This window comes from Micropterus salmoides, unplaced genomic scaffold (genome assembly GCF_014851395.1).
Source record: "Micropterus salmoides isolate LMB-PRFRI ecotype aquatic unplaced genomic scaffold, ASM1485139v1 Ms_hic_scaffold_20, whole genome shotgun sequence".
NCBI classification, from domain to species: Eukaryota; Metazoa; Chordata; class Actinopteri; order Centrarchiformes; family Centrarchidae; genus Micropterus; species Micropterus salmoides.
Genome location: NW_024041151.1, coordinates 30779326 through 30795372, shown reverse-complemented (window position 1 = coordinate 30795372; position 16047 = coordinate 30779326). Strand labels below are relative to the sequence as shown.

General features: G+C 40.3%; 1 protein-coding gene across 2 annotated transcripts in view; it reads right to left on the bottom strand.

Moving 5' to 3' along the window:
• Positions 1–12519: 12519 nt before the first annotated feature.
• LOC119914272 (ras-specific guanine nucleotide-releasing factor RalGPS1-like) overlaps positions 12520–16047 on the bottom strand; it is a 110507-nt gene continuing 106979 nt past the window's right edge. For both annotated transcript variants that reach the window (XM_038733469.1, XM_038733468.1), the window contains exon 20: positions 12520–15286. In XM_038733469.1, coding sequence (XP_038589397.1) covers positions 15257–15286 — 30 coding nt within the window. In that variant the 3' untranslated portion in view covers positions 12520–15256. The remainder of the gene's footprint in view (positions 15287–16047) is intronic.

Below are 16047 nucleotides of genomic sequence, written 5' to 3'. Positions count from 1 at the left end.
TTTTTTAACAGGTTTGATACTCCAGCTCCCACAAACAGCAATGGCCCACTTCACTCCCCCATGTCCATCACCTCCCCCAATGCCACCATCATGTCCATCACCTCCTCAGACTGCAGACCACCCCCACCCTCCACACACACGGACAGTTCAACACCCCTCCCCACCACCATCACCAAGGATCAGGTGAGCAGAGAGCTGAGGAGGCTCCGTCCAAGGAAAGCAGCGGGCTCAGACAGAGTGTGTTCAAGGATGCTTAAAGCCTGTTCTGCTGAACTGGGGGAGCCACTCCAGCATGTCTTCAACCTGAGCCTGCAGCTGGGGAGGGTCCCGGTTCTCTGGAAGACTTCATGTCTCATCTCGGTTCCCAAGAAAAAATACCCCAGGGAGCCGGGTGACTTCAGACCAGTAGCACTGACATCATGAAGACCTTTGAACGGCTGCTGCTACATGTCCTCAGACCCCAGGTTCACCATGCACAAGATCCACTGCAGTTTGGATACCAGGAGAAGGTGGGCGTGGAGGATGCCATCCTCTATCTGCTCCACAGGGCCTACTCTATTCTGGACAAGGAGAGCGGCGCTGTGAGAATAGCGTTTTTTGATTTCTCCAGCGCCTTCGACACCATCCGGCCGCTCCTGCTGAGAGACAAGCTGACAGAGATGAGGGCTGACCCACGCTTGGTGACATGGATTACGGACTAGCTCACAGAGAGACCACAGTACGTCAGACTGAAGGGCTACACGTCAAACACTGTGGTCAGCAGCACCGGAGCACCGTTGGACTGTGGTGGGACAGCTCCACCAACAGACTTAAAAACTCTTTCGTCCCCCTGGCCATCAGACTGTACAACAGCTCCTAGTCACAGCAGGGAGGACAATAGACAAAAGAACAATTTCTACCTCCATCTGCACTCCATTTTGCATTGTTTACTGTGGCTACTGTGTTATAAGTTATTTTTATTTTTATTTTATTTTAATATAGGTTTAATGTATGTATATTTCATATGATGCTACTGGAATTTCCCTCGGGATAAATAAAGTATCTATCTGTCTAGCACACAAATAGACCAGAGTCAACCAAACTCATAGGATAAGTCCAAATGAGTACCTGAAACATACCCCGAAAGCTTCATTCAAATGTATGACTAGGCGACGCTACAAAAAAACCCCACAAATTACACTATAAATCAGATACTGTTCTTCCAATCAGTACAAAACTTGCTGATATGTTTCATAACAATGTCTAACCATGTGTGTAAAACTTTTGAAATTGCTCAAGCGCACAGCGGATGGCTACTTCTATTTCATTTACAAGACCCAAGAGTTTCTTAAGTTAGCATGTTTTAACTAATTTCTTGTAAAGTGTTTGCTTACCTAATTACTAAGGAAGTGAGAATCTTTCTTCTTGATCCCTCTGATCTTTTCCCATGTAGTAAGTGTCACAGGGTTAGCCTGTGCCCTATAAAGTAATGACCAACAAATGCTTTTTCATATAGGTATGTATGGTGCTGAAATCTTATAAAAATACAATGTTAATGCGGTATATAACTAGGTTGCAAATAAACCAAACCTTAAGCATCAAATGAAATGAACAGTGTTAAATGCATGTGTATCATAACCTGGAGATAACAGAAGAAAACAGCTTGCCATTCAAGTCAATATAACCTGGAGATGACTTCTTAAAATTGTAACAGGATTTATTCAACAGCAGGGATTAACAATCACAACTTCAGTTAATTAAACTGCAATTTTCTAATCTAGGGCAAACAACAAAGGTGTCGAGGGTGTGCTTGAGTAGCAAGAAAAGGGGGAGGTGAAAGGGTGTGGTGGGTATGACCACGTGGGTGATTCCTCGACCACTAGTTCAAAATGGCAGCTAAAGACCACAAGGATGAAATGCGGCGGAGGCTCTCTTCCTGCTTGCACCACAATGGCATAGAGCACAGCTGGAGCTAGGCTTCCTGTGGGTCACAGGAAAGGCTAGATGCAGATGTCTCAGGATGTGTGAGCATGTGATAATTTACATTTTGGTCAGGAAGAAGTCACTCAGAATGCTAAATAAATCTGTTGTTTTACTCCCAAGTTTACTGCATCTCAGGACCTGTAGCCTGTGTCATCGCCTGCAGAGTTGTAAATGGACTTTGTGTTAGGATATGCCTGATAGACTAGTGTTGACTGCCTTTGGTACTGATTGAGAGAGTATACCAGGCCTGTTCAGGATGCACCACTGCTGTCAATCAGCTGTTGCTGTCAGCACGGTGCTAAAACACTGACTTGAATGGCAATGGTTTTCTTTGTTCTTAAATACAAAATGTTCTGACAGTGCAGCTTTCCTTTGTGTTTTATTTGACATAGGCTTACTTGGCTCAACATCAGAACATATGGATTTATCAGCGATATTTGTTTTAATGAAATGACTAGCAATGGGTCTTGTGAAGCTCCACCTCCACTGTGGTGAGAGCCTAGCCCGCTGCTGCCATTGTTGGTACGTTCCATTTGACATGGGAAGTCGACTTCAAAGTCGGAAATTTCAAAGGGAACGCGCCCTTAAGTCGGATTTCTGACCTGGAAAGTCGGAACCGCACTTCCGACTTTGTGATCCAAGATTTGTGTCTCATAGAAATTTTCGTACACAAAGTGCTGTCCAACTGCTGTCTGTGGACATGTTGCTATAGTGTTTAGTATGAGTAAATACTTTTTTTGTTGTTTTTTTAAATCAACCGGCATAACAGTATTGGGTAGTTGTAAACAACGGCTGGCCGAGCGAGGTTTTCTGACTTGTAACTGGAATGCTGTCAACTCGAGTGTGATGTCATTCCAGGCTCTAACCTCCGACTTACGAGGTAAAAGGAACACACCATGTTTCCACAGGCATATTTAATTAATTATATTTAATAGGAATAAACAACAAGCCAGAGTTCAGTCTTTGTTGTAACTCTGTAACTACACTTTATCACACAAGAATCCACAGTGGACTTTTGTTCACAGGTGTGTTCTTGGCCTTTAGACTTTAATAAAGTGTTTTTACAGGTTGCTGGGACATGCCAGTGACAACGCATTGCTACAAAAACACAGCAATGCAGGGGACGCGGCACTCCTTAAATTCAAGGTATAATAATGCCATCATGACCTAAGTTTCTGCACACAAACAAGACTCTTACTTGGAATTGCTCTTGGTAGCGATGGTTGTGCATCAGTCCTTATGGGAAATCCATCGGATCTTCTCTCGGATTGGATTCTGAGGAAGCCAGAGTACCTTGTCGAATAGCAACATGGTCATGGCAGGCGGATTCTGTGACGGCAGCAAGCGTAAAAACAGCCAAGCCAAGGGTTCTCCTGCTCTTAAGAATGAGATTTTCCGCCTTGGTGGTTGTAAACGCATGCTCTGCTTAATGGCAGTAGTGATGGACTCAGCAAACAGCTTCAGCACTTGGTCATGGTGCCAACGGTAGCGGCCTTCCCCAAGTGCTTTAGGACAGCTGCTGAGGATGTGTTCCAGCGATCCTCTTCCCTGGCACAGGGTACATGCCGGCGTCTCAACCTTGCCCCAACAAAAGAGATTGAATGAGAAATTTGATGCGATAGGGCTCAGCCCTCCACAACTCTGCCCATGAAATCTTTCTCTCCATGGCATCTTCCCATCTGGTCCATGAGGCTTGCCTCATTCCCACATCTGGCTTGCACGCTGCTCCTCGATCCCAGCCCTCATTTCTTTTTGGACCAGGTGTCGCCTTTCCTTACCCTTCAGTTTGTTGTTGTCCATGTTGGTATAACCCAGCTTTGAATTTCCCTGGTAGGCCTGACTTGTCAACTGTAGTAAGCCAGCTCTCCAGTTGTTCATTTGTTGCCCTGACGGAAGCGACATTCTTTAGAGACCAGTCAAAGGTTTTCCCAAGGCTCTTTACAGGCTTCTCTGTGACTGATGGGATTTGGGTACTTCCTAGGGAGAAGTGGAACTGGTCTGTTACCTTCCCTCTCTTCAGTACCATGGATCTTTTTTTTTCCGGCTTGAAACACATCCTCACCCAGGTGGTTAACCTCTCTAAGCCCTGAAGAATCCATCTGCATCCTGGGACTGTTACAGTTGTTACTGTCAGATCATCCATGAATGCCCTAATGGGGGGCTGACAGATTCCGGACTTGGTTTTGGAGCCTCTACATTCCGGCTCAGCAGATTTGACCAGCATGTTCATGGCCAGGGAAAAGCGAATCACTGAAACAGTGCATCCAGTGATAATCCCCTTTTCCAGACAATGCTGCTCAGATGTAATTTTGCCGGAAGTGAATCTCAGATTAAAGTTGTTATAATAATCCATTATGAGGATTTTGATGCTGCTCGAAACATGATGTCTCCCCAATGCCACCTCCACTAACTTGTGGTGTATGGAGCCATACGCATTGGCAGAGTCCAGCCGTCATACAGCCAGGTTTCCTTTCCCTTCACGAGCCTCTCTAATCAGTTGTGTCACCACTCCACTGTGTTCTAGGCACCCAGGAACCCCTGGGATCCCTCCCTTTTCCACAGAGGGGTCGATATACTGGTTCTTCAGGAGGTAGTCTGACAGCCGTTGGGAAAGGATACTGAAAAATATCTTCCCCTCGACGTTTAGCAGCAATATGGTCCTAAACTGCTCTATGTTGGTTGACTTATCTTCCTTTGGAATCCACACCCTTTCTGCAGATCTCCATTGTCTGGCAACTTTCCCCCTCCTCCAGATGACCCTCAGGATCTTCCACAAACTATGCAAGAGCTTGGGGCACCAAGTATGGCACACCATTAGGTCCTGGTGCTGAGCTGGTTCTGGCAGCCTTAACAGCTTGAATTTCTTTCCAACTGGGTACTTTGATGTTGAAGTCAATGGTTGGTATAGGTGGATTAATGAGGTGTCTGCATTCGCCAAGGTCCTCTCTAAAATGGTAAATGGTCACCCATTCACACACATTCATACACTGATGGCAAAGGCTAAGGTGCCAACTGCTCATAAGAACTGCAATAACATTCACACACATTCATACACTGATGGCAAAGGCTAAGGTGCCAACTGCTCATAAGAACTGCAATAACATTCACACACATTCACACCCCAATGGAACAACCACCAGGGGCAATTTGAGGTTCAGTATCTTGCCCAAGGATACTTCAACATGCAGACTTGGAGCCAAGGATCACACCACCAACGTTTTGATAAGTGGACAGACAGAAAACAAAGCACTGTTTATTAATTTTGTAAGCGTTCTTCCTCATGGGTCTTTGGGAACTTCACTTCCTGTCTTTGCATGTTTTCCAGCTAGTTTTGTTTGCCCCTGTGATGGCAATTTGAATTTTCAAATAAAGAGCTCAGGCAAACACTTGTCTTTCTGTGAATTTTATTCAAGTCTTCTGCAGAAGGACTCACAGCAACACACATACGCCGTGTACATGTATGCTCGAATGAGTGAGGACAGCTCCGTGAGCCTGTTATTTATCCAGCTTTAGGGTCAATCATATCATCCCACAGAGACACATTGTCCCTGAAGTCTGGATAACACAGAGAACAGAGATATTTTGACTGTTACGTTTCCACAGATTCAGTGCCACATCACAGATGAGTCTCCCTGAGTCCAGGGTTACATGCAATATGTTTGGAATTCCCATTACACCCCAACCCGATTAGTTTCACCTGTCTAGTTACCCTCACCTCACTTGTGTATTTAGTTTGTATGTTCCTTTGTTTGGGTGTCTTTGGTCATGTCTCTAGCGTTCCAGCCCTTTGCCAGTGTTTTCCTAGTGTTGTTGGACTTTCAGTTTTGTGTATCGGATCTGCCTGCTCTCTGTTTTATTTGTTTGCCTGCATTGGACTGCTTCCTGGGTTTTGATCTTTGCCTGCCTCACCATCCCATAAGCCTTTTGTACATTGACTTATAATATCATTAAATCATTGTACTACACCTGCTCTGACTCCGAGTCGGCATTTGGTCCTGTTCCTTGTGACCCCTGTTACCCTTGTTACACAATAATGGCCAATAATGGAAGCAGCAGCAGTCTTATATTTTTTACAGGACTTGTATGAAGTGGCTTAAAATTTTTTGTGTCTTTGAAATGACACATTTGAAATAAACTAGTAGATATGACAAGGACAGTGTTGCCATGGAAGTGTCTTCAAAGATGCTCCACCATCATCCAGGCCACACACCAAACCGGCTCAGTCCTTTGGCCCGGCTTCTTTGTCGCCCTCCAGACCTGCTCTGCTCTTTGGCTAAGCCTCCTGGATGTCATCTGCTTTACCCATCTGTCTAGACCCCAGGCTCTCCCCCTGAGGCTTCCATCTCAACTTCTGTACTGGCACTGATCTCCTTTCCTCTCTCCTTCTCCATCTGTATGCATTCTTATCCAATTAATGCATGTCACTAACACGACATATTCCCTCTCCTGTAGTTTTGTGCTTTCTTGTCCCTCTCCTCTCTCCTTCTGACTCTTTCTGCAGGTATTCCTGCTTCTGTAATTGTAGAGTCAAGATCTATGATTGCAAGCCACCTACTGTCTCCATGTTCCTGATCGACACCCACTGCTACAATTAACATTTTTAGTTTTATTATTGCCCTCATTATTATTACTAGTATTTTTTATTGATATTTTTATTAATAACACTACAATTGCTATTATTTCACATCTTCATTCGGAACTTGCATTGTGCTGCTTTGTGTTTTCTATCCTCCTCAGACTGGATTTTGTCTTTCTCAATATGTCATCAAATTCAGCGTCAATTTTAAGTTGATTTCTGTAGAAGAACTTCTTTCCAATTAAAAGCTTATCAGTCCCTACAGTTGCCAAGGTGTGGCCAGAGTTTGACAGATCACTGCACAATCCTAATGTTTAAAAGTAGTACAGATGCAATAAAGAAGAGAAGAAGTCAACATCCTTCTGTACATAAATTTTATTCCCAATTCAGTGTCTGAAGCTGAAAAATACACCAACATATAGCAATGCCATGGAAAGAAATATCTTGGCAAAATAATCACAGACTGATAATCACGACGATCTTTTTCACAGTTACAACACTAGAAATTGTGTACACAAAAATACATGCAATGTCACTTAAAACGCAATCTGTTTTTCCCTCAGAGGAATTGGATAAAAACAGAATTTTACATCTGGTACAAGTATCAAAACAATTGACAGAAAAGAGTAAAGCAATTCTTGTTGAAGGGATAATCATGTACAAATTGATGCTAACATTTGAATCAAATGTATTCAGTTAATCAGTTATAGAAATAAACACTGCTAATGATTCCTGAATTTATTCTAAATTTGTGATCTTTTGGTTCTTGAGTCAACATTTGTGAAAATGTTTGGCCAAGCTGCATCTAAACTAACAATGGTTTAATTTTAGAAAACTCACTGGCAAATGCTGAGGTGTTAGTGGGGTGTTTCTAATTATTTGGGGAACAATCCAAGGTGGCTTCTTTAGTTCTGACTGACTGGTAGGGAATCACTGTTATTTAACCTCTGTGGGGTCGGGATCAAGGTGATTGATACCACCTGGTTCGTTAGTGCTCCTTACTGTTGTATTATGGTTGTTGAAGTCACCTGAGGCCAAATTTGAGTGTTTGTTCAATCTCCTGGGAGGGGATGAAAGGACAGCATTGAAAATGGTGGATAAGTGGCATTGCAGACCTCCTCCCTTGTTGAGAGATGGTTTCTCTATTCTGGTGTAAATGGACTCATTCACTCCTCTTTCAAACCAGTGGAAAACACTAATGCAAAAGTCATAGCTCAGCACAGAAGGGAACAACTCAGGTCAGCAGTTTACTTACATTTGAAGGATAAGGGACACTCTTTACACATTTTGTGAACAGGAAGAAAAGATGGTTTGAAAGAGGAGTGAAAGAAGACATTTACACCAGAATAGAGAAACAATCAATCAACAAGGAAAGAGGTCTGCAACACCACTTATCCCCCACCTACAATGCGGTCCTTTCATCTCCTCCCAGGTGATTGAACAAATGCTCACATGCCAACAATGCCAACAACGGCTGTTCAGACTTGGCCGTTACAACAGCAAGGAGCACTAACGAACCAGGTGGTATCCATCACCATGATAACCAACCCATAGAGGTTAAATAGTTGGGACTCCCTGCCACCTAGTCAAAACTGAAGAAGCCTCTTGGATGAGAAGCGAAACGTCTTCAAGCAAGCCCTTGATTTTAACCCACTAGAATATGACCAGTATGACTGAGAGTCTGCACAGACATTTGCGTAATATATAACAGATAAGCATTTTTAAACCCACTTATGTGATAGCTACAGTTCACTTGAATAACTTAGCAGGCAGACTGAACTTTAGTGCTACTGACTTGATGAGTTATTCAAAAATCCTTAATGGCTATTAAAAAAAAGTCACACTTCCTGTAACAACTTACTGTATAGAGAAAAGTTCATGTAAACTGAGGTGGCACATGTTTGGCATTAAACTGAAGAGTCCAATTTAAAACCATCCATGCTAAATCATGGCAAAATTCTTCAAAAGAACATTTTGGAGAATGTGCTTCTTTGACCCATGATACATTTGCTGTTAATTAACCATTAACCATGCATGATGGCTACCACCTATATCCTGCATTAATTTAAAATGTTCTCTAACACTACATTAACATTAGGCACATGAATAGTAGCTACTATGATATGAACAATGTCAGCAGTTGACTGAACACAACACAATGGGAGAAAGCTTTAAAGAGAAATGAATAGAGCTGGTCACCATTTTCTGCCATGGTCTTAGCATTAATAAGATACAGTAGTATGTATTGAGCATCACCATGTTATTTTTGCCTTGTGTAAAATCAGAGGTTCTCAAAGAAGATATTCTGGTGTTTAAATGCAGGCCGCTATATGCTCCCTAGTGGATACTTTTTAATACCCCAGTTTAGGGTTGGGTATTTATAGGACGATAATAAATAAATTAGATTATATAAATTTATGAACTGTCTGAAATTTTGTCATACTATTTATACGTACATGTGTCCCTCTCCCCTCAGTATCTCTGGGAGCACTGGCCACCGTTACCACCATGTTACAAATGATGCACATCACTGAGCTGGACTGCTTTCTGACAATATTGGACTTTTATATGATTTTTCGATGAGTGCTTGATTTCATTTGCTACACTAACCAAAAACAGTTATCAGTGTCTGGTTATTTTATTCATAAGAAAATGTCTGCATCAAAATGTAAAATGTACAATGTGTCATGATATAATTACATTTTTTGGGTATGCAATTACATACAGAGTATTTAATCCATATTGTCCACCCCTACTCAGGGGTGAAGACGTTGGTAAAAAGTATTTGTGGTCTTTCCCAGAGTCAGATGAGAAGATCAATGTCAGTTTCATCACTGTACAAATTATTATTATTATATTATTAGATCACCTGGGTTGGATATGTAGCCTAGCCAGAGCACATTTTTCAATAATCTAAAGTTCTCAAATGTTACATGTTAGCAAATCACAAGCAGCACAAGCACGATGCCTAAATACAAATTTTGATTTAAATCACAAACTTTCCGATTAAAGAATAAGTAGGCCTAAACAAGATTACAAATCTGACCAAACATCCAATGCCTGCTTTTGGTAGTTTTCGATACTAAGTGCTACCAATATATTTTGGCCTATACAAAAATTTAGTTGAGTTCAATATCCAGCCCTCCACACAGCATCAGGAAGTCAACAACATAACCAAGGTTACCCTCAAATTGGTGACTAGCTTGTAGCTAACATGGTTAAATGGAGACAGCTCTGGAGTTGCTTGAAGGCACTGTTGACAGAGCTAGGCTAGTAGTTCCCTCTGCTTCCAGTCTTTGTGCTGTGGCTAGGCTAAAACATCCTGGACCTACAGTGCTCTCAGGATGGTGGACAGTGCTTTTTGTGGTTTTGGTTCAACCCCAGCATAATGGAACAATGGCCAATGACCATGAGGTTGCTAACCATCAGTTTTTAAGGTGTGTGAGGTCATATCCATACTGTGTGAATAGTCTAGGATTTTATATACACACAGCCCCAATTTTAGTACTAGTGGTCATGTCAAAATCATTCAATTTTTCTTTATATAATTTCTCATAACAGAGTCCTCTTAATTTGCAACCACCAAAATGTAGATGAGAGAACAACTGATAAAAATCCAAATATTACTATATGCTTAAAGCATAAGCTAAATGAGTGGCAGAGAGTAGCAGCCTGAAGCAATGTCTGCAGACAGACTTCCATTCAGACAAGGCTGAAAAAGTACCACCACCTTCTCTGCAGTTTAACCTATATTTATTTAGAGTATCAGTATCAGTTCTCTATACAGGAAAGTGTATGATGAAAATAGAATTTATGAAGGCATGATAACAATTTCATCATATTCTAACCACTTCTGAAACCAACCCATGTATACACACTAAAATTTAAACTGAAAGTCCAGAGTTTAACCTCATGGTCATGTTTTTAAATCTATTGCGGTGGAATTGGGTGGAATACAAATCCAATACAACAAAAAAATATATCACTGTATTATTATCTACTGACACATATGTATTTACTGGATATGCACAGAGGAAATTCATACTGAATTTTACATCTGATTCTGGTCAAGACATGTCCTCAAAATTGTTTCCACTCCAAGAATAAAATAGTACAATACTAAATAATGAACAAAAACACAGGCTCAGTCATTCACAGGTGATGAGTGCTAAAGACTGGACATCTTATGGTCTATTTACACTGAACAAAATTATAAACGCCACACTTTTGTTTTTGCCCCCATTCATCATGAGCTGAACTCAAAGATCTAAGACTTTCTCTCTGTACACAAAAGGCCCATTTCTCTCAAATATTGTTTACAAATCTGTCAAAATCTGTTAGTGAGCACTTAGTGGCCTTTTATTGCTGCCAGCCTAAGGCACACCTGTGCAATCCCCATGCTGTCTGATCAGCATCTTGATATGGCACACCTGTGAGGTGGATGGATTATTTTGGCAAAGGAGAAGTGCTCAAGTGAAAGATTTGTGAACAATATTTGAGAGAAATAGGCCTTTTGTGTACATAGAGAAAGTCTTAGATCTTTGAGTTCAGCTCATCATGAATGGAGGCAAAAAAAAAAGTGTTGCGTTTATAATTTTGTTCAGTATATGAGGAATTCCTAATATCACTCAGTGGTTAGAGGACAATTATATCAATATGTCTACCAAGAAATGTGCTTTGGTCTTTATTAAAAGGTCCTTCCCAGTGTGTTCAAAAGTTATCTTCCCAGGCAACCACCGGTTTCTATTGGCTTTGAAAGTCAATAAGCAGACCCTAGTTGTGTAGAAAAATCTACACAACATGAGCTCATAACAATAATGTAACATTGACATATATTAATACAGATTTAATGTAGAGCCTGACTGGATTTTAAAGGGCAATTTAAACACTTTTTTTTAGCCGTTTGATATCCTTGAATAATCTTCATGAAGACATAAAAGCTTACACTCTGTTTTTTTAGTATTTATCGTGTAATATATAAATACACATTTTAATGTGCAATATACCTGTTGTGTTTTTATGATTTTATCCAAAAAGATTTTTTTTCTGTTCTTCATAATTATGTATGTTTGTGTTTTTATTTGATTGTAATTCTCATCTCCCAGTAAAGCACACTGAACAACACTTGTTATTTTTAAAAGTGCTCTATAAATAAATTCCCTTGACTTTATAATACATATATTGATATTTGAAAGTTTAAAAAGTCCAATCATTATTCAACAGTCGACAGATTTTTCATAAACACAAACATTTTTGAAATTCTAGAGAACCATAGTAGTGATAATTCCTGTTAAAGCCAATTTACCTCAAATTATGTACTTCATATCACTGCTAATAGTTCTGCAAAGAGGTGCAGTGAGTGTACATTTTACAATGCAATAAGAGTCTACAGTGAAGCTATCGGCTCTGTGAGGCTGTACTAAACATACATCAAAGCTTTGAGCTAAATGCTAACATCAGCAGGTATAATGTTTACCATGTTCACCATCTTAGTTTAGTGTTAGCATTCGGAATTTTACACATGTGCTAAGTAGCACTAAACACAAAGAGGAGAGGAGAATAATGGGAATGTCATGAGTTTTTCAGGTATTTGGTCATAAACCAAAGTATTGAACAGAAACTTTTGACCTGATGATGGTGCTAGATGAAAAGTAAGAGGATAACCAAAGTTATTATAATTATTCATCCTAATGAGGGCATCGAACACTTATTGAGATATCTAACTCTGGACCAAAATGGTGGACATGACAGTAGAATGGCTGAAAATTAACTTGTCAGTGCTCTGTGGAGGACCAATTACAAAATGTTTCTCAATGACCTCAAACATACTATATGTTTGACATTTCTCTACAGTACAATATACTCCGATGCTGATATTTTAGTCTGGCATGCTCTAATGTTCACTGTGATGGATTACAAGACTCTAGCAAGTTTCTGCTAATTGATTTCCGCTCCCCACAGAAATGAATGGAGTCAGCAGAAACAGTGAATTCTAATTTATGAAACACAACAGCATGATTTGCAGAATGATTAGCTGTGAAAATGCATTCATCTGACAGACAATAATACTGGAGAATAAATTGGACTAGTTAAAGAAGTCCACTAAAAACAATTAAGGACAATCCTTGAATGAGTTCTGAAAAACAAAACAAAGAACATACTTTTAAGATTCTGTGATTACTCCTAACAAAAGATGATTTCTTTCTTGTTTTTTACCATTAGGACTGACCAGTTACCATGATTTACAACAGGGAAACATTACAAAAATGACATCTATTAGTAAATGTTTAACTTCATGTCAGTTCTACTCTTAAAGGATCATTCCTGTATTACAAGTTGGATCTTATTTTCATAGCTCTGGCGATTGTTTCTATCAGATATGACAATGTACAAAGTTGGGGAAAACTGTTCTTTTCACCTTCATTTTCACTTCCTGATAATTTTGTCTTTATAACCCTTCAGACTTAATTTCAGTGATGTGGCTGTGTCCCCTTCCATCCATCCACCTAGTCATGGTGGCCGTAGATAAACTGTACAAATGAGCATAATGATGAGATGATGACACTTTCTTCAACAATTTCTTCTCTGAGGCATTCATGGTGCTGACTGAAGTCAGAAGTTCAAACCCTGCCTTCTTTCACACCTCCACACACCTGGACAATCACTGCATAATGTGGCCGTTATTGTTGGATTGTCGGTTTAGGAAAGTTACCAAAATTAATTCCAACAGGAGAAAGGTGTGGGGGGAGGGCCTTCAAACTCTGTTCAACCATCCTGCAACACTTCCAGTGAAACATAAAGATGTCAGTATACTTCATCAGAACTGCATGTCAGACAGTCAAACAGCTCTGGAGACCCCCCCCCCCCCCCCCCTCCCCCCCTCTCATCCAATTTTGGCTGTGTCCAACAATTTCTGTAAGTCACTGAAACTGGCAATCCAACACTTACAGGCAGGGTTTGAACTTCTCTCTCTAGCTCTCTTTTTTCATTCATTACACAACTATTTCTTTTTATCACTTCTTATGTAAACAACAATGTTTGGTTATCCCCTTATTTAAACAATATCACGTCTCTCCACTCTCTGTGATGGCCCGCTGGCCATTAGGAACAGTTACCATTTTTGCCTCTGGCCATGGTTGCACAACGCGTTGTCCAAACTAGTTATTTTCTGTCATAAACAAACACTTATGATGTCCTCCAAAATCTAAGGGTGACATTCCCTGCCAAGGAAATTAATTTCGGCTTCTTGTACCCGCAATCACATTCTTTTGGTAATAATGCAAAACCCATACATAGATCGACCAGTGAATAGACTGGTCTTGACTTCAGGCTCACCACTGTTGATTCACCACTGCGGTAAAACACACATTACCGCAGAAGTGGCACCAATCAAGTTTACTGACAGGAATGAAACCTATGAAAATAAAGTCCAACACAAATTGTAATAAAGCAGAATTATCCTTTAAATTTAACACAACATTTTGCTTTTGATGCAGATTATTTAACAGTGCTGATGCAGACGGAGTCTTCCCTTATGCCAGTGTCCTTCAGTTGGAGATCAGGAGTCAAGCTAAGTTTTAGGGTGGCTTTCCACCAAGAGTCACTCTGAGGAGCAGCTTTTGCAGCAGGTGGTGAATCAAAGATAATCCATTGTACTATTTCCCTTTGATGGCCAACTTTCAAAAAAATAAACTCTTTTACAAATAAATACAGTATTTACACACACATGATTGTTGATTGTTAGCTTGGTACTTCACTGTAAATTGCTTTAAATTCACTCTACCAGCTGCCTTGGCAAACTGGTGTGGACAACAGCTGGCTGTCTTCTTCATTATAGACTGTAATTATCACCTCATTCAGCCTCATTTCCATGTTGTTTGACAAATTTTGACTTGTTCTGTACAAAATATTAATTGTTGCTATTTGTAAACCTTGTTATGTACATCAGCAAACACCAGCGACAGGAGGACTACCAATTGAGGTAGCGAGGGGTGAACAGGTGAGCCGATCCAGGGCTGCTTCTTCATTTGACCAACAATTTAACACAGGTTCTTAATGCCAGCTTTATGGTTTCATATTATATTATGTGTTCTCTTATTTTGGAACAACTTCTGTCCAACTTTATGCCACATCTGTCCTTTTTGCTGCAGTGCTGATCTTTAATGAGGCCTTCAAACGGGGTCACGGTTTCCATGCTCACAACTCCAGATCTTTTCACAAGTTGAGATGTGCACTGACATGTCAGTTTCACAAATTTAACCACTTGAACAACAGGGGTGTATTTTTCCAATTTCCACGTTGAAGGCCGTATAACACTGGTCTGCAAACAAAAGGTAGACTAACAGTCTTTGTCCACATTTGTGCACGGGTGCATCTTTTCACCGAGCAGAACCCAACATGGGCCAAAAAAACTATGTACTTGCTCACTTGTTTTTAGCAGCGTAACGATGACAGCGAACAAGGAAGCTTCAGAGAAAGAAACAAGGGACAGCCTCACCAAAGTCTTCCACTGACTGGATTTTTTCAGAGTTTACATTACATTGGTGAAGGAAACAGCAGGTGTGTTGGCATTTGCAGTCGCACATCTGGTACCAAAAAACATCTTCTACAGTGTCAGATGCTTCTTAACTTTTTTTTTTATTCCACTGTTCCATCATTTAGTTACTTCCCAATCAAATGGGTTTGGCACAATAACATTCTGCTGGGTAAGGTCTGCTCTCATTCAAATGACATGAGGTTTGCTGGTATCTGTTGAAAGAATAGAACAGATATTTAGTACAAATATTAGAAACAGGAAAAGAACGCACCAAGCATGCTCATAGATCTTATTTAGTGGCTACTCTGTGTCTGCAAAAAACTGCAGACATAAAAAATTGATTGATTTGATTAATTTTGGCCACTTGGGTGCAGTGCAACAAGTTATAATTTCAACATTTATTATCATCTTATAAAATTAAATATTATAGTGAATGTAAGCAAACACATTCAGCAAATAAAAAGCAACACCAGCATTAATTTAGTGTCATGTCTGATGAAGTGATGAATGCCTGGAGATGATCTGAAGATGATTGGAATGACATATGGGTAAACCAGGCTACCTGTCCTGGAGAGAGACTTTGGAAGAACATATGCATGAATGCTGGAGGCAGTGTGGTTAAAATGTAAAACAAAGAAAGACCATTTCATATTTCTGCCTTTTAGTTTTTCCATACTGGCCAGAGATCGCTAAAGAATAAGAGTTTGTGGAATAGATTGCTCTCTGTCACATTGCCAGTAAGAAATCCATCACACAAAAGGGTGACTGATCACCATGTAAAATACTAGATAATATAGAACAATTGGACTACATATACAGTATATGCCTATAAGATGTTATTGACAGAGCTGTTGTGTTTCTTATGGTTAGAACTTTGCTGACCATATAAGATATACTGTATATATTTTTTTATATTCATCTGTTTCTTTCAGGAAAAAGACCATGTTTCATCTGACCAAAACTGAACCATGGT